This window comes from Megalops cyprinoides, chromosome 8, assembly GCF_013368585.1.
Source record: "Megalops cyprinoides isolate fMegCyp1 chromosome 8, fMegCyp1.pri, whole genome shotgun sequence".
Lineage (NCBI taxonomy): Eukaryota > Metazoa > Chordata > Actinopteri > Elopiformes > Megalopidae > Megalops > Megalops cyprinoides.
Window position 1 is genome coordinate 31,569,116 of NC_050590.1, and position 18,124 is coordinate 31,587,239.

Sequence of the window (18,124 nt, forward strand, 5' to 3'; positions counted from 1 at the left end):
TATCCTTTACATAGAGAGCTATGCCTCATCTTTCCTTAGCAGCTTGTATCCCTCTACGTTATACTCACCCCATCCCCTGCACCAAGCCACGTCTCTGTAATCCCAACAACATCATAATTACTATCACTCAGAACGGTTTCTAGATGCAATTTTTTATTTTTTATGCTACTAGCATTTAAACAAAGGAATTTCAGGGTACCACGTGTGCATCCCCCCCCCCCCCCCCCCCCCCCCTGCCCCCAGCTGCTCAAAACCACCTCTATTACAGTGCTGCACTGACTTATTTACAAGCATCGTTTCCTCACTACTAATAAGATACTTAGCCATGGTGTGTTCTATTCCGGCAGTATGTCTATAAAAATAATAAAAAGGCATTCGTCTGAAGAGTGTCTTACAGTAACTTTTTTTTCGATCCATGGCGTAGTTTCCACCTGAGGGCGATCGCCTCGATTTGTCATTGGATGAACAAAACAACCTGAAGATATGCCAGCACACTCGTGCAACATATTGCTTGGAGAGTTTTCGTACGTTTTCCCTTTATCCGAGGACAAACAATAGAGTGCCTTTCATTAAAATATCGTAAAAGAAAGATATGATTATTGATGTTTAATGTATATGTAGGTATGCGTGCGTGTGCAACTCAGTTTTTGTTGGTTTTATTTTGTTTTGTATCTAAACATTATACCTTTTTGATCTTTACATTCAAGCCACGGAATCAGTTAATAATAATCAGTTAGTAACTTCAATTCTCTCGCGGGGAGCCTTTATCCTGTAGCTATTGCTACAGAACTTCATAACACTACAGAAACTTTTGGTATACTCTAGCATCACCCATCTGATTGGCTCTGAAAATGCTGTTAGCTCGTGATTGGTGAGCACGAAACTCCTGCGCAGGCACGCCAGCCGAGAGTACCCAGCACTCAGCTGTGTACTCAGATGCCCCGTAGGCAAGCCCTATGTGGTGCGGTATGGGTCCCGACTTTTTACGGACGCTCAACACATGGAAGTCGTCGTAATGCGAAGTGTTAGATTTCCTTGCTACACATGCATTATCTCACATCCTTGTACGAAATAAGACGCCGGTTGCGTGGATGTCTTTGTACGATACATATGTAGGGTGAAAGTGAAGACCAAATCGAGCTTTCCACCGGCTGAATATTAATCGTGAAGGTAAGAGGTGCGCTCTGATATGCGTGTTGTGGTTTTTGACGTTCTCCTATCGACTGGCAGTTATTTACTAAACAAAAAAGTGCAACTGTGTAAACATACCGCTAAATAATGTATAGTTAAAGGCAACATAGTACTCGAGTAAAGAACTAGCCAGATGTCAAGGGGGAAGTGGTGTTACAGCTCCCACAGAGCAAAGCCAGACAGTCTGAATTTCGACGCCGCTGAACACTTTGGTCGCAGGTAAGAGGTCGACCATGGCAGGGATGAACAGTTCCAACATGAAGACCCTGGAGGACTTGACGCTGGACTCTGGTTATGGGGCAGGGGACTCCTGCAAGTCCCTCAGCCTCTCCTCTTCCAAATCCAATTCGCAGGCGTTCATCAGCGCTATGCACCGGGGAAATTGGTGGTACTACTCTGGATCAATGAACAGCAGAAACAATAGCTGGGACACGGTAAACACAGTACTGCCGGAAGACCCCGAGGACATTTTTGCCAAGTGTCCCCGGCTTCCAGAGCTGGAGGAGTTTCCCTGGACAGACGAGGACGTTGGAAAAATCTTGCGTAAAGTCTTTGGCAAAGGGGCTGTATTCTCCAATGACGCCGTGCGAAGGCTCTCTATTCTTTTACGAAGGGCACTGATACGGATTTCGAGGGAAGCTCAGCGGCTGAGCGTCATGCATTGCCGCTGTACTCGCTTTGAGGTGCAGAGTGCCATCCGGCTGGTGCTGAGCTGGGCGCTCGCGGAGAGCTGCGTCTCCGCCACAGTAAAGGCTATCTCCTTATATAGCATGAGCGCAGGCGAGTGGATGCTCAAAGGAAAATCTTCTCGCTGCGGACTAACCTTCTCAGTGGGGCGCTTTTTCCGCTGGATGGTGGACACGCGCATATCGGTGCGCATTCACCAGTTTGCGGCTATTTGCTTGACCGCTTGCATGGAGTGCTTGGTGGAGGAAGTGGGCGCTCGGGTGCTGATGGCGGAGCGACAGCAGGGCGCGGATGGTGGCCTTCCCAGCACCACAGTGACAGCCGAAGTACTGGAAGGGGTCGTGAATAATGACGCTGAACTATGGGGCGTCCTACAGCAGTACGAGCATCTGATCTGCGGAAAGAATGCTAGCGGTAAGTAACTTTTTCTTTTTGCTAAAAACTTTTACCAATGGCTCTGTAGGACACATCCATTGGAGAAGATATGTTAGTACCATAGCTATACTGCTTTATTAAAACTCGACCAATCATTGACGTGCGAATATCAGCACAGTGCTTTTAAATAAGCGACTTTATGGCTAATATGATTGGAAGGCAAGAACGATTATTATGTTTGGCTTTGATGACGGCATATTGAGCTGAGACCTATTCCTCTTGATTGTTCAGGTATCTACGCAGAGGGAGTCCGAAAGGGGGGACAGGTTCTCGTTATTTTACCTGAGGGAACCCTTATGTGGTTTGTAGATGTCGAGGGAAGCAATAACTCACGGCACTGCAATGATTTGTAGCGCTGTCAGTCAGAGCATTTTTGCAGTTCCTCAATTTTTGGTATTCTTCAGCTGCACTGTTTGATTTCACCCCCGCTTCATGAAAAGGACAAATCTGTTCCGTCATATAAATAATCTTTTTCAGCGATTGCTCTCAGCGCGCCCCTCATCACATTTCAAATTCAGAGGTGTAGCGTCCCAAGGGAGTTATCCTGTTCTCCTTGCAAAACTCTACAATAGACTTTTCATTGCTGGAGGCCTGGATCCAAGGGAATAATATGTGACAGCTTCTTTGGCTACCAGCCAGAAAAGTGTCGAGCAAAGTTTAAGAATAGGACTGGAAATACATTTTGCCAAACAGGTTTTATTTATTTATTTATTTTTTTACTTATTGGTGTTTAGCACTAAGGTACTGTTATCCTTAGTAACGAACTATATTTTATTCAAACGAATTATGGATATTATTGGAAATAATAATAATAAAAATAAAATAATAATAATAATAGTAATAATACAATTTCAATATGTTTTAAAACTGTTCCATTTTTAGCAGTCAATTATGTTTAATAGGTCTTTGTCGAGCACTTTCTAGGAAAAGGTTTTCTTATGATAATTTTAAGCACCGTGCATATACGTACCAGATGGGTTACCACGTCTTGCCCCTGTTTCCTGCTTTCATTCGTTATTATTGATGGGTTGCTTATTGCAGCTCTTCCTTATTGCAGCTCTTGCGATGTGTACTGTGTGTATCTAAGCAAGACAGTCATGTACGTTGTTTTGAGTGAGAGCGTCCGCCAAATTAATGGATAAATACATGAATTCATAAATATTTCATTTGATAAATGGCAGCTTCATAAAAGTGGGTACATCAGCAGGAGGGCTTCATTGTACACGTTTACATTTACATTTATTTAGCAGACGCTTTTATCCAAAGCGACTTACAGAAGTGCATACAGCAAGTATAGCGACAGTATGGGGACAGGATGTGTACAGTTCCACAATGAGACAGTTCTCAGCTGAGAGCAAGGTCTGTTTGAGGACACAGTACTATTAGATTTGTACAATTACAGCCTATAGGGCAACTAATACGATACACTTTCAAACGGCGGACTTCAACAACTTCAAACGGCGCAATGAGCATCAGGGTAAAGGAGGCAACAAGAAACAATTTAAAAAGCACAATTTAGAAAGCACAGCAATTTACGACAGCACTGATGGGGGGGGGGGGGGGGGGGGGGCAGCAATTGTGTGCTGGGTCAGTCCAGGTAGAGTCTGAAGAGGTGCGTCTTCAGGCTCCGTCTGAAGGAATGGAGTGAAGAAGCTGTCAGGGAGTTCGTTCCACCACTGGGGAGCGATGTAGGTGTAAGTCCTTTGCACAGACATTTATCTGATAACATATTTGTCATTGGCAGTTCTCTTTCATTGACAAAGCATGTATGTGATACTCTGCTTGACTGAAAGTATTTTGTGTGGGTGTTTCCTCCTGAGTTGCTACTAGGGCCACTGTTTCATCCAGCACAGCTCCGTCTGTCTGTAGCCCTTCTTACAAGGGCTTAAAGGCCTCATTGTCATTTGTCATTGTCAAGCGTCTGAGGGAGCCCAGGCAACCTCCTCCAGGTCTGTTTGTCCATTCCTCCCATTCAGTTGTTAGCCCCATCTCTCTAATCTGCTCTTTGGTGCCCACACAGCTCTCCAAACCAGTCTGTTGATTGAAGGTTGATGTTTGTATATTGCAATTAGGGTTCCCTTGTGGTTCACCAACAGAATTTCACTGGCTTTCTTCTCATCAGAGCCACTTAGTTGAAGATAATCACAAATCAAATTACAGCAGCAATATTAATGAGGAGAAGAGTAAGGAAAGCGATTGTGCATTCACTATCCGTGTGCCCCAGAAACACAATTTAACAGCAAGCTAAATTAAACGTAAGGTGAGGGGAGAAAGAATAAGTGAAAATGAGTTTTTACCTGGAGACCTACAGGTATTTATAGTGACTTTAAATACTACTTGGGTTGAGGCCACACTGGATAGAAGCTCTTAGATGGAGTATTGGCAGTGGTCGTATAGCCTCTTATCGGTTTGGCACTCCAGAGCTGGACCTAATGCAAAACTAAAGTCATCAAAGAACTGGATTTGATTATCTGTCTAAAATTAGCTCCATAGGCTGTTGTAGGATGTGTGCCGCTGCTGTCATTGTAATCAGTGATTGAAGCATTCATTCTAGTTCTGTTCACAGGTGCACAAAACACCAGAAAGTTGGCACATTTACCCCGTTCCACTCTTTATTTTCATTCACGATAAGCCAGAAAGACCGTAGCCCTAATGTCAGCTAAAGGCTCAGCTGTAGTATTATATTTCCCAAACGCTGGGCCACGTGATGGTAACAATTATTTTTTAGACAAAAGTCCATTGAAGGTACATAAAACAGACACAGCACATGATACATGTTAATCATAAATGCCATAGGTTGACAGACACCCCTCCAGGTTGGATGCTGCCCCTGTTTCAGTGACAAAAGTGTCTCCTGGGGAGAGTGCAGCAGGGTAGTGAGACAAAGCTGGGAGCTGCTAGGAGCTGGAGAACCTTCTCCACTGCACAAACGATCCTCTCTCCTGTACCAAGCAGGCCACCCACATCTGGAAATCTTTAAGGCAAAACTGACTTCACAGCCCCAATAACAGGCCTGTCCCTTCTCCTTTAAAAGCCCTGCTTTTTTATTTGTTTCCACCCGTCACCCTCCTCATGAATGACTTAAAAAAACTGGCCTTAGCAGAGTCTTCTTGATATTTGTCACTGTGTGTTGCTTGTGGTTGCTTGGTTAACCCTTCCATAACAATTCCCCCAGGCATTTGATTGGATGTGGAGAGCGAGAGACACAAGGATGTCCTGTTGAAGCAGTGAGAAAATTAAATTGAGGCTCTGTTGTGGGATTAAATGAACAGAACCCTTCATTTTCACACTGTGCAATTGGCACATACATAAAATCTGGAATCAGTTCCAGTGCTCTTTGATGGACAACAGAATTAGAGGGAAATGGAGTAGGAGTGTTTCACATGATGTTGATTAATGGCCTTTTTAATTTGTTATTTTTGTATTTGAATTGCTGAGGAATGGTTTGCTTGTTTGCAGCATGTTTGCTGGAAGCTGTGCATTCTCAGACGATTCCTTTGAGTTCAGTAATGCATGGGCTAAGCCTATGTGTCTCAGTGTGTGTTTGTGTGTTGGGGGTCTGTCGGGGGTTGGTTCAGTATGATGGCCCTAGATGGAAAGACCAGACTCAGAAAATACTTTTTTTTTCAGGTTCCTCAAAACTGGTGAAGAGTGAAATACAAAGGGATACTGAATGGAGTGCAGGCATGGGTGGTAAATTGGGCGCATCAGATGGCAATGACTGGGAACCTCTTAATCCGAGTTAGGGGTTATCCAGAGTCCCCTCATCATGCCATGCTCTGTACCCTCAAATAGCCATGTCAGTGTGCGTGTGTATCAGAGGAGGATCAGAGAATGGTGCTCCCCTCGCCCTGCACTTCTGCGTGAGTGCAGCAGGGGTTATGGTGAGACAGCATAAAGTAGTACAACTGGTGGGCACAAAAATAGTGGGGTGATAAAGCGTGCAATGCAAAAGGTCAAACACACATTTGAATGCATTTGTAACACAGGGACCTCTCCCAGATTAAGATTAAATTACATAAACAAATTCTGTCATGTATTTATGCATGTACATAACTGTATAATTTATAGGTTATACTGTATGGCTAGATAGGTAAGGAAACTCTCTAGACTTACTGTACATTGCAGCTGGTGTCTTACAGATACAGCTGACTGCGTAACATGCATAAGACAACTACAGTGGTATCACAGTGAGGCTTTAAATCAGTCTTGTCTTCTAACCATGCCTCCAAACTCCATTGCTCCAAATTAGGGTCTCCACTTTATTAAACAGGCCAGTATCACAATTCCCAGTGCTAGGCATGGGATTTCAAAGCATAAAAGACTGAAAGTCTTTTTGAACTTCTCTCTGGAGACATCAGTGCACATGCAGTCATTTTGCCTTGTTTATATGTGGAAAAATAAGCCCTGGAGGAGGAAGGATTGGTGAGAATCATGTGCAAGAAGACCAGGCTAGCGTGAATCTGGTGCAACTTTGGCAACTACTCCAACAGCAGGAGGTTTTCTGAAAGAAAAAAAAAAATAATGTGCACTGATCATTACTGAGAGGAATTAAATTACTCTTTTCTTCATTTGTTTACTATGGGAGTTGAACATAATAATCTGATATATGAGACCACAGCTCCCAAAAGAATAGGTATTTCACCCCGAGCAATTTCATATAGCATGTTTCTTTCCATAGAATAGATTGTATGAATCATTATTCTGTATTTACCAGTGATTTACTGGTGACTGTGTTTAGTCACCTTATTGGTGCAGACAGAGGCTTACAGTAGGTGGTTTTCACTGTATGTTTACTTTGTGAAAAATTGAGTGATGGCACCTCTTTAGAAAAATCCTCAGCAGGTCCTGTATCACGTATTTCCCATTTCAAAAATAGTTCAGAACTGTTTAGTTAGGGCTGATTTCAACAGCTAATGAGATCAGCAGAATGTCTTTATTCACAGTTTCACAGTACAGCTGCAGCACCTGTGTTATGGATTTGCCAGGTCTTCTGCCTGCCACGTGGAACTGGCTCACTTCCTCGATTGCTCTCTCTCTCACTCACTCACTTGCCAAATGCCTCTCTTTTGCTCACTACCTCACTCTCTCTGTGAGTGACTCACTCAGTCTCTCCCTTGCTTACTCCCTCACTTGGTCACTCACTTGCTCCCTTGTGCACTCACTCACTGTCTCACTTGCCCAGATTCTCATTTGCTGTCTCACTTGCCCACATTCTCATTTGCTGTCTCACTTGCTCCCTTGTTGTCTCAGTCTCTCACTCTCTCACACATTCACTCAAGCACCTTTCGGACATGCACTGAAAGCTGGAACTTATCTAGCCATTACCCAGAGGAGCTGTATGCGAGAACGCAAATGTCCGAATCAGTCGGACCGGACATGTGACGGACTTCATTCTGCCAGCTCCCTAGTACAAAGTCCGTCTCATGTTGGAGTGAGCCCATATGTGAATAGAGCAGGCAATGTTCCGGAGAATTCACTGCAAGCGAGTGGGCGTGTTGATGACAGTTCTATCTTTCTATCATGCGACTGGTGCGAAACCGGAAGAATACAAACATCTGCCTCCTACTCTTTTCTGCGTGCCTGTGAATTGCTTTCCACTGTTTCGTTGACATTGCAAATACGTCCAAATACATGTTATTTTGAGGCCAATGATCGTTAAAGAGATAGTTAGCTATAGCTATACTGCCAAAACTTGTCTCTTGCAATGATTACTAACGTTGGTTAGTAGTTTATTATCTGGTTAGTAGCTAGCTCAGCTGTAGCTAAGTAATAGTGTTAGGTATAGTGAGATAGGTGAACTGGTGACCTAACATTACATAGCGAACAACAAAAACTTACCTTCCTGTTATAATAAACATATAATTAATAATAAATTATGTGTACCGGTAGCACCATTTGGATGGCTATGTGTGATTTTTTTTATATGCTACCCAAAAGTACAGTAGCTATGTTCGCCTTCTCCTCCTCCGTGCCACTTTATGTGCCCGTACCACTGAAAGGTAAGACATGAAAATACTTCAACTCACGAATGCTTTTAGTGAACTCATCAATACTTTTCACTGGTGAGAATGCAAGTGGCGTCTAACTGGAAAATACCACAAGGAAATCTGGACGTTTCTAAACTCGCAATGATTTCAAGCGACAATGTAACATACTACAAATGTAATTATTAATGGTCGCATACTGGGTACTACACTGAAAAATAGCATGCAGTATACAGTATATACTTGTGTAGTACGCAGTACACAGTATGCAGTGGGTGGTTTCGAATTAAGCCACTGCGATTTCTGCAGCGTACTTTTTGCGTCATGTTCTGCCTCCTGCACGCTCTACCCAGGCGCCGGCCCTCACCTAAACCAAACCGGAGTATTTCCTGTAGGTGAGAACGCGTCTGTCACGGACAATCTCCTGTTGTGTGCTACATGTGTGAAAGAGAAATTCCGGTCAAGTTCTGGACCTGATTCTCCGGACCTTGTCTGGTGTTCATATGTGAAAATGGCTTCAGTCTTTCCCTTTCATTCATTTTCTCAGTTACTCACTTGCTCCCTTGTTCACTTACTCCGTCACAAAGGGCACAATTGAAGATGTGACAGAGCTCATTAAAGTAGATGGGTCACCTTAAGGCTGCTGGAAAAGACCTGCTAAAACTTGGCTGGGCTTGCGCCTCACCAGCTGTAGAAGATTCTTAATACGCAGCAGTTCTGACACCACGGAAACCAGACCTAGACAGGAAATCAAGGGCAGGATGGGAAGATGGCCAACAATGACACAAGTTTGACAAAATCCAAATGAAGAGAAAAGGAGAGAAAAGGCTATCTGTCCTTCCAGAGAAAGAGCAGAAGGGGGAGAACGGAAAAGTGGGCAGAGGAATAGTTGGGCTTCTCTTTGAGTTTCTCAATTTTAATTTATTTTCTTTCATGAACAGATACTATGCTATGGAAGTGAAATCCTCAGTAACCTGGCCTCTCCATAGATCAGGTGGACTCTATTACTTGTGAAGTGCTCAGTTTTGTAAGAGTTATATTGTATTCTATAACTCTTCTTTTGAGTAACTAATCTGTTGTGAATTTTAAAAATCTGTGCTATATTCTGCCTGTCTGTTGGGCAGTTTACTCTTAACAACAGCCATACAATGATTTCTGTAACTTAAATTGTCATTTCATTGTAATCCTTTTTAAAACATGGCATTTGCAGTTATACATGAAAAGTAAACCATTCAATATTTCTGTTACACACAAAGAAATTTTAAAGGGGGTTACCCATTTGAACTCAATCTCAATTGTTTCAATTGTTCATCCAGGCAATTTTTTGCATGGGTAATGCAACCACTCTGGATGTATGATCATGAAAACATAATTAGGAGACTGAAGTCTGCGAAGCTCAGGAATATAAACTGTGACTCCTGAGCTCTGTCGCAGGTATTTCAATTAGTTCCCACAACGTAATCCAGAATCATATAGGAGTAATAATAGAAATGCCCTCAGCCCATAAAAAGCCCCTTCATTTCCTTTTCAATACCCCTGTGAAGGATGAGGCCTAAACCACTGCATCTGAAAACATTAACTTGCTTTGTGGGCATTTATCAGCTCTCGTCTTCGGCCCCCGTCTTGCCCTGCTGCAAAGCCCCACAAAGGAGCCACAGTCAATAAGCTGCGGTTCTCAGCAGCGTCGCCATGATATTTTACCCTGTGAAATGGGGAGCACTAATGCTAAGTGGAAGCAGGCTTTCTCGGTCAATGGTTTCTCTGTTAGCACCCCATGCTGAGTTTTCTGATTAAGTCTGCCATCCACTCCAACCAGAACAGGATTGAGCTGTTCCTCCAGCGTTCTTCTTGCCATCTCTCCACCACCCATTCTCATTTTCCTAAGAAAATGCTTTCTGACACTGATTATGTAAGGCAGGATCGCCTTGAGAATGATTGGTAACACCATGTTTTGGGTGCCATTCTGGTACTTCTTTATATGATACTCCTACAAGCTGAGGTTGAACTCAAGGCCTGCAGTCACATGTATAAGCGTGAATCAAACCAAAGAGGGTTTTTTTTTAATCTTTCTGCTTTTTGTCATTCAAAAGTTTGGATATGTAAAAAATTGTGGTCTTTGGGAAGGACTTGTCAGTTTTTCTTAGCTGAAGAGCAGAGTGATAGAACAGCTGACCCCAAGCTCAATTACAAAAGAAAAGCAAACGCCAAGCGATCACGATCAGACCCTGTGGTTGGTCCAACATGTCTTAAAATAACACATGGAGCCAAGTGGGAATGCCCAGCAGCCAGGATGTAGTCATTTGCTAGCAATAATGGGCCGGCAGGAAGTGGAAGATCACCGCAGACAAATGTGGTCTGAGGTTTGAGGTCCACTCGGTCATTACAACACAACTGTTTGTCTTGGAGAACCATTCAGAAGTCAGAACCTGATCTGAAATGTAAAAAAAATCACAGCAAATGAGCGGTTGCGGAGGAGACAGGGTTTTCCCATCATCCGGCTGAGAAAGTTAGTTGGCCAGCAACCTCCTTCCAGCCTGTTTCTCTGAGATAAAGTCCTGGGAACCTCTGGTAGTAACGATACAATGCGGCCTCAAATCATTGTTATTTAATTGCCTTAAGGAAAGGTTCCAGCCCAGTGAGCCGAATTGCTTCAAGCCTTGCCTCAAACACCCCTGAAGTTACAGCAGGGGCGTTTCTCGCTATTGAAAAGATCAGGGGCTAAGTCAAGTTTGCCTGGGGCTTGTCTTTTTTTTTAAGGGAGATTGGCATCGGTAGGTTGGGGAGGTTATATCCAGAGTGTGAATTATACAATGACAATCTGGGGGGGGGGGGGGGGGGGTCACCTTTTCCTCCAGGGCGTAAAGGGAACCCAGTACAGCGCAGGCGTGTGCTTCAGTGAATTAGAGCCTTACAGTCCTTACAGTATCTTGCTTGTTTAACGTAATGTCTGCAGTCTTTAGAAGATGATAAATCAAATCCATTACACCAGCTCATGAGGCATGTGCCACACAACAACTTTTGTAGTCATGGGTCACCAACAAAGTACTCTAGAGCAAAACTGCCAGCAAGTCAGACCCACACACACACAACAACAGCAGAGCATCATTTCCGCTCAAACACAGACCCACACAATGCTGTCGCAGTAGTCTCATCCTCATGACACACGTGATGGTGTAATGCTTTCTTTACTATCAGTAGCCAACACTTTATTAAAAGTCCTAGCATATTAGTTGAGAACAGTAGGGTGTGATTGTTGTGCATCCCATCAGTTTCTGAAAGTACTATTTGCCTAAATATCTGGTATGATGGCATACATCTTTAAGTGCAGTCTCCTCTCTAACTCACCTCTTTGCTACTAGGTCCTGCCTGCTCACTGTCCTCCTGACCACCTCCTGCCTGCTGACTGTCATTCTGGCCTCCCTCTGCTCCCTTAATACAACAGCACATAAATGTAAAACTCACTATCACCCATACTGTCCTACTCAGTATTAACCTTGCATGACAACCACGGAAAATACAGGCTGCATTATCATCTCTAAGTCCTAATTCTTACAAGTTTCAACTTACTCTTTTTTAGCACCAAAAAAGTGCCAGATATCTCCTCTCCTCTTGCTCATGTTGACTCTGTGAATGAAATCTAATATGAGTTCAGTAAAGTTGTCATACATTTAACTAATGCAATTACTTAGCCTTCAGCACACACAAATTTTAATATTGTTCAATTACCCAACCAGGTAAAACTCCTGAATTCCTGAGTGAAAACAAAGGGGGTGCCTATTATAAAAGCTAATATCAAAAAGGCAAAAAAAACAACTAAACCACCACAGCCACACAAAAGATTATTAAAATGAAATAATAAACTATATATCAATGTCAAAACATATCTCTACACCAATTAATCCTCCATTGTCTCACTGCTCATGACTGAGCACCAGTTTTAGCTAACATTAGATAATATATGACATTTTATATTGGCAATGAAATGCCAAGCCAACATTGGAAATGAAAGGGCACACTATCAGCTAGCTAACGTTAGTTAGCTAACATTAGGTTAGGCAAATGTTAGCTTTAGCTAGCTAATGTTAGTTAGCTAAACTGTAACTTAAGGCAAAAGTTAGAAACTAGCTAACGTTAGCGTACAACCGTAGACACTTGACACAATCTAATTCAGAAACTCTGAAGGTAAGAAAGTAAAGTGTCTTAAACAAGCTAGATAGCTATCTTACATTAACCTACAGTGTCTACATTGGCTCACGCAACACACGGGAGCATAGACTTTAATGAGGACACGAGCCACTGCAATGATGGGAGTGAGGCAGGCAGATGAGATGTTCAACTAACCGTCAAGGTTAAGAAATGGTATTGTCCACTTTAGGGGTGTCTGAAATCCTATTACAAGATTCTTCCAGGCATGAATATGGGAAATATATTGTAATATTTACAATTACAGGAAGAAGGATATATAAATGTTTCGACCTCACCGAACAGTTTTTTTTCCCCTTTTGGCGGCGTCCAAGTCTTAATTAGGGGGGTCAGAGCCACCCCCCTCCCGTAATTCGAACCCTGGTTATATCTGCCTTTGTAATAAATAAATGTTATCACACCTTCGGACGCTGCAAATCAAGTTCCGCTCTGTTACACAGTCTGTTGTTTTGCTATAAATACCTCTTTTTTCAGGGCAAAAATATTCAGGTCTAGGCTTAAAATATTCGGGGCTATAGCCCTGAATGATCAGACCTAACGACGCCACTGAGTCACAGCATTCTCAAGTCGTGTTCATTTTAAATTAAAATGGAATTGTCAAAGCCATCTACAAAAACCTAGTGCAGATTTGCCATAGAAACAACCACAAGCGGAGGAGGCTATGAGTAACTGGTCTTGCAACTGGAGTCACGGGAGAAGTCGTCTCTCTCTGTCAGATCTGTCAAGCCCTATGGGTGTCTGTGTGTGTATATGTAAGTGCGGGCATACATGCGTATGCATGCATCTTTAATGTGTGCTTGCAAGTATGTGTGTGTGTGTGTGTGTGTTTGAACTATGTTCAGTAGAGATGTAACAATATTGAATTTCGTGATATCGCGATAAAAAAGGTGTCGATACTGTCGTGGGACTGTGACGAAATCTACCAGGATATTACATGGTTATTTCGCTAGTATAGCTGCATTCTACTATCTCTCCTTGTCAAAAATTGTATTGTTTTTGTTTTGCAATTGCACCAGGGGCGGTTTATTCCTTAGGGCGGTCAGGCGACGCACCACCAAAGGGGGAAAGGGAGGGAATTTTTCACATTCTATCACAGTGTTACACTAGCTGTGACTGTTCTAGACAGTTTGTCCTGCCTCTGAATATCATTGTCCAATCATTTCTCATTGTAAAGTGAGCCAGTCTACTTGAAGTGGCACAGCACTTCTGTCTGGCAAGTTAACCTTCCAGAATTGTTTCTCAGACTCAGCCAGGCTTTGGATGATGCACAAAGACTTTAAAATTCCATACAGTGTGAACTTCCTCGTTTATCTAAAATCTTCCGTGAGAAGGCTTGAAACTTTGAACCATCGCCATGAGTCTTATGTGCAATGGTATGAAACAGGAGATGTGGCATTATGGTTCATGCCACACGTATAAACATTGGGTGGAAAAACTTCTAATGTGTTTTCTAATATGGGTCTTACTTGTTTTTCATGGTATGCCCTCTGGAATGTATTGGTAGGCAACAGGCCAGCCAATTAAACACTCGTTATTACATCACGTTGGTGCTCATTATCTCTAGTCCCACTTGTTTGTAGGTTTCACATCATGGGCTTTTATCGTTTGAGTGTTAGAATGAACATACCATCCATTCATGAATCAGCCCACAGTTTTTGTTAATATCTTTCATTGCCAAGGGAGCCATGCAACCAGTAAGTGAAAGAAGGACACACCTATTTCTACCAGTCTTTGACTGAGGTCAATTTTCAGTTTTCAGCCCGAGGTGGCCTTTACATTGAGTGCATTTGCAAACCCAGGAGGAAATGGAGCATGGCTGCACTGTTGTTTTGAGCTCTAACCTAGCTGTGCTGGATCTGTCTGCACTCTCGGCCTGGGGTTGAACGACAGACATCTTTGGCATCCAGCCTCTCCCAGTGCTCCCAGGAGCTGCCCTGCCTCTGTGTGACGCTGGCCGTGTGACACTGGAGGGGCCTTGTCACCAAGAGCATACGGGGCTTCTCTCTGTGTTGCTGAAAAGCTTGGGCTGTGGAATGCACTGTGGTGCATGCAGTTTGTCTGTGTGTGAACAGCTGCTCTTGCTGGATTCATCCTCTCCTTGTCTTCCTGTCAACATTCCCTGGGTCAGCTACAGTGTGACGCTGGAGGAGGCACAGCACCTGTCAGGAGGAGGAGGTGTCTAGGGAGCAGGGGGAGGGGAGGGGCTCAGTTGCATTGTAGAACAATCACCAACAAACGACTGGTGATCTGGTTGGTGACTTTACCCTAAATTTAAATTTTAATATGTTGTTCCTAGCCTTCTGTATCCTTGGTGTTCACACTGAAAAGCTCTTCATTTCTTTGTCATTACTAAGCATGCAAATGAGTTTGAAATCCTCCTTGCTTTTGCAGCAGTTTGCATTTACAGATCTGTTTTTACTTAATCAATATAAACCTTTCACTTTAACACAAAAAATATTTTGCAAAACTGTAGATGTTGTCTAAGAGTAAGGTGGTTTGCATTCTGGGGCCTGCAGGTAGACAGGAACAACGTGTGTCAGGACAGCAACCCGTACCTGCTTTAAAGGCTCTGGAAATATGGAAAACATATTTTAAGTAGGAGAGAGTCATAAATTTAGCATCCCTTCATTGATCATACCATGGCGGGTGGGTGGATGGGGGCGGTGGGGGGGTGGGGGGTTTGTGGAAATAGAAGGAATAGATGTATGTCTACCTTGAAAAAAAGTCCCTTGTATTCCAAAATGCATATGCCCAAGCTGTAGAATGAGGAATATAATATTGGCTTCTGTTTTCAGTGAGGATTCCTGTAAGGAGCCAGACTTGACCGTTACCATCTTAGCTGACAATCAAATCTCCAGGTACTTTGAGGAAGGTGCACTGTTGAAGACTGACCATTACAATACACGAGGTTTGGAAGAGGGCACTCTTTGACGGCACTATTTGAGACTGACCAGTAGCCCACAGGTGTTTTTAAGAGGGGGACCTGACTGTAGAAGACTGATCATGACTGGAACCAGTGGTTCCATTTGAGGTGGCCACAAGTTCTCAAGCTCTCCACAAGTCATATGCGGTATAAGCAGAGAAGAATGCAATAAAAATGTACATATTCGATTTTTTCCCTGTAAAAATGTTTTTAAATGTTGTACTTTAATCTTGAGAGTGTTCCACAGAGCCAGCTCAGATTGTCAGAAATAACACATTTTAATGCAGAAAACATGAGGAACACATTTATACCCACCTTTAATTAATGTTTGAACAAAATCTGACCGTGTCTGAAGTTATATGGTTATGTCCAAATGCTTTGAGTTTCCTGTGGTACAAAAGGAGGTACCGCATACAAAGTTTCATCAGTACCATGTATTACAAGTGTTTAGGTCATAGAGCTCTCTGAAGATACTGCTACACTGACAACCATTTCAGGAAGAGGATTCATGTCTGTTGTCGTATCAGGTTGTCACCATCAATTGTTCATTAATTGTTAATTAAGGCATTATAAATGCAATTCTGTCTCAGTGCTGTGTTGATTAGAAAGATCTTGGATTGATGGGTTAAGTTTCGCACTGTAGCACTGTGGTCTGAGGGAAGCGAGGAACTTAATCTGAAATTCCTCAGCAGTACAAATAGATATATGTTAAATGGAAGTTATGTAAGTTGCCTTCAATAAAAGTATATATTAAGCAAATAACCACATAGGAATAATGGATGATAATGTTTTGGAATGTTCCCAAGCTCTGATCAGGATCTGATATCACAGTAGCGCCTTAGGTCTGTGTCCCCTTGTGCCATTGGCACTGGTGTGTGATCACAGCAGCTGGCTGTCCCCTGTCCCACTGTAGGCTCAGGACTTAGGTGGTGCAACCCAAGTGAGCTGTCTGGGTGCTGCACAATTCCTTTCCCATCAACACACTCTGTTTTACTCCTCTCTACCTCTATTCATCCACTGTCTTCAGCGACGGCGGGGGGGGGGGGGGGGGGGGGGGGGCTTAGGTTTTTAGTGCTGTGAAGGAGGCAACTCTACCTGTCCCCAAAAGCTGAAATGTTTGTCAGTGATGTGGTTGCAGTGTTTTGTGTAAATGTATGTTTTATGGAGGACCCTTTAACCACCGATTCAAATCTACCAACAGCCTATCTACTTCAATGCATAATATTTAAAATAGGTTAATTGTGATTTGCCATTTTCTGTGTAATTATGTCTAACCATCAATTAGTTAATGAACCTAACCTGTCTAACTAATAGGGATTCTAAATACAAGATTGTGGCTTTGATCATCTCAATTTTTTTGTTTGGACCTGAGCAGTCCATGTTGTGGCCTTGTGGTGCATTGCCCAGTGGCATTGGCAACAGAAGCAGAGCAGCCTGCTGGGTGTCTTGCAGACCCCTCCCACCATTTTGCTTGGCCTGCCACCAACAATAATTAATAGGCTGAACCCGGCAAACCAACCTGGAACCAGAGCTAAGCGAGTGTATGGGGCCACAATGAAGCTGGCACCCTCTACCTTAGTCTCAGAAAACTCCCCCCCGCCCCCCTCTGTTTTAAGGGCCCCCTTAAAATCCTTACCCCTCTCCCCTGTTTTCTTTTTCAAGAAAAGAAGAGTGGTGCTGATAAGGAGAAATCAAATAATTCCTGTCTGCTCTAAGTATGCCTGTATCTGCACTACGTCCCTCTTTTGAAATGCTGGGACTTCTGCATCTTGATATCAGATGAGGTCAAAGGCGGTGTTTTCCTTAAAATATATTCAAAGTCGTTGAAGGAGGCCAAGTTTCCTCTAGATAATCTTCCTGTTTAGTTGGACAGAGGAGAGCGAGAGTTCTGCTTCAGTGAAGACAAAATTGTTGCACATATTGCTGCACAGTGATGTAGGTCCCAGAAGATATCACTTCAGCACTGCACAGTACAAACAAACACAACAACCCAACAATGGTCAGGCAAACGTCGGACGAAGAAAACTTTCCAATCAACACACCCTTTGTCATCTATCGCATATGCTTAACAGCTGCAACTCCTTGAGTGCACATGCTGTCGTCTGTTGGACTCAAGAGTTCTGCTTTGACCTTAATTGCATGGCATTCCCATAAAAAAGTACTTAACACATTTGACTAAACGTAAATTGAGTGCAACACATGAATCAAGTACAAACAACATGCCAGAGTCAGTGTTCAAAACAATTGAGAAAGCATTTAACATCATCGCTGCTCTGAAGTAATGTTGTGTATAATTTTAGAGGCATGCTGAGAAAAGCTAGTGTGATCTGAAACGGAGAAGGTGCTGTGGGAGACATCACTGTAATGATCACATTTTTGGTGCATTTTTCCATGCTCAAGGCTCTCATGGTATGTATTGCTGTCTCATTACTCCCCTGTACTTTGACTGTACGGTGAGTGGGAGCTCTGGCTTAGCTCATGCTAAAGGGAGGCAGCCCTTGCTTGCTGTATTTGGGGAATGTGTGGCATGGTACCGCAGGCTAGCCTTTAAGCACTTCCAGAGCGTCTGTGGAGGAGAGGGGAGACAGCAAAGGAAGCCCTCCAGACAGCTTACACAGTGTCTACACAGAACAGGGCCTGCTCTCTCCCACCCAGTCTGGTGTCAGACTATCGTTTATACAATTACACAGTTCCATAA

At 43.2% G+C, this 18,124-nt stretch overlaps 1 protein-coding gene across 2 annotated transcripts in view; it reads left to right on the plus strand.

Annotated features, from left to right (window-relative positions):
• Nucleotides 1-960: 960 nt before the first annotated feature.
• The window catches only part of abtb2b (ankyrin repeat and BTB (POZ) domain containing 2b), a 49,722-nt gene continuing 32,558 nt past the window's right edge, over nucleotides 961-18,124 (plus strand). The window contains exons 1-2 of one of the 2 annotated variants that reach the window (XM_036535212.1): nucleotides 961-968; nucleotides 1,424-2,292. In XM_036535212.1, coding sequence (XP_036391105.1) covers nucleotides 1,425-2,292 — 868 coding nt within the window. In that variant the 5' untranslated portion in view covers nucleotides 961-968; nucleotide 1,424. Of the gene's footprint in view, nucleotides 969-1,423; nucleotides 2,293-18,124 lie in introns of those variants that run through there. The other variant, XM_036535211.1, reaches the window with a different exon arrangement.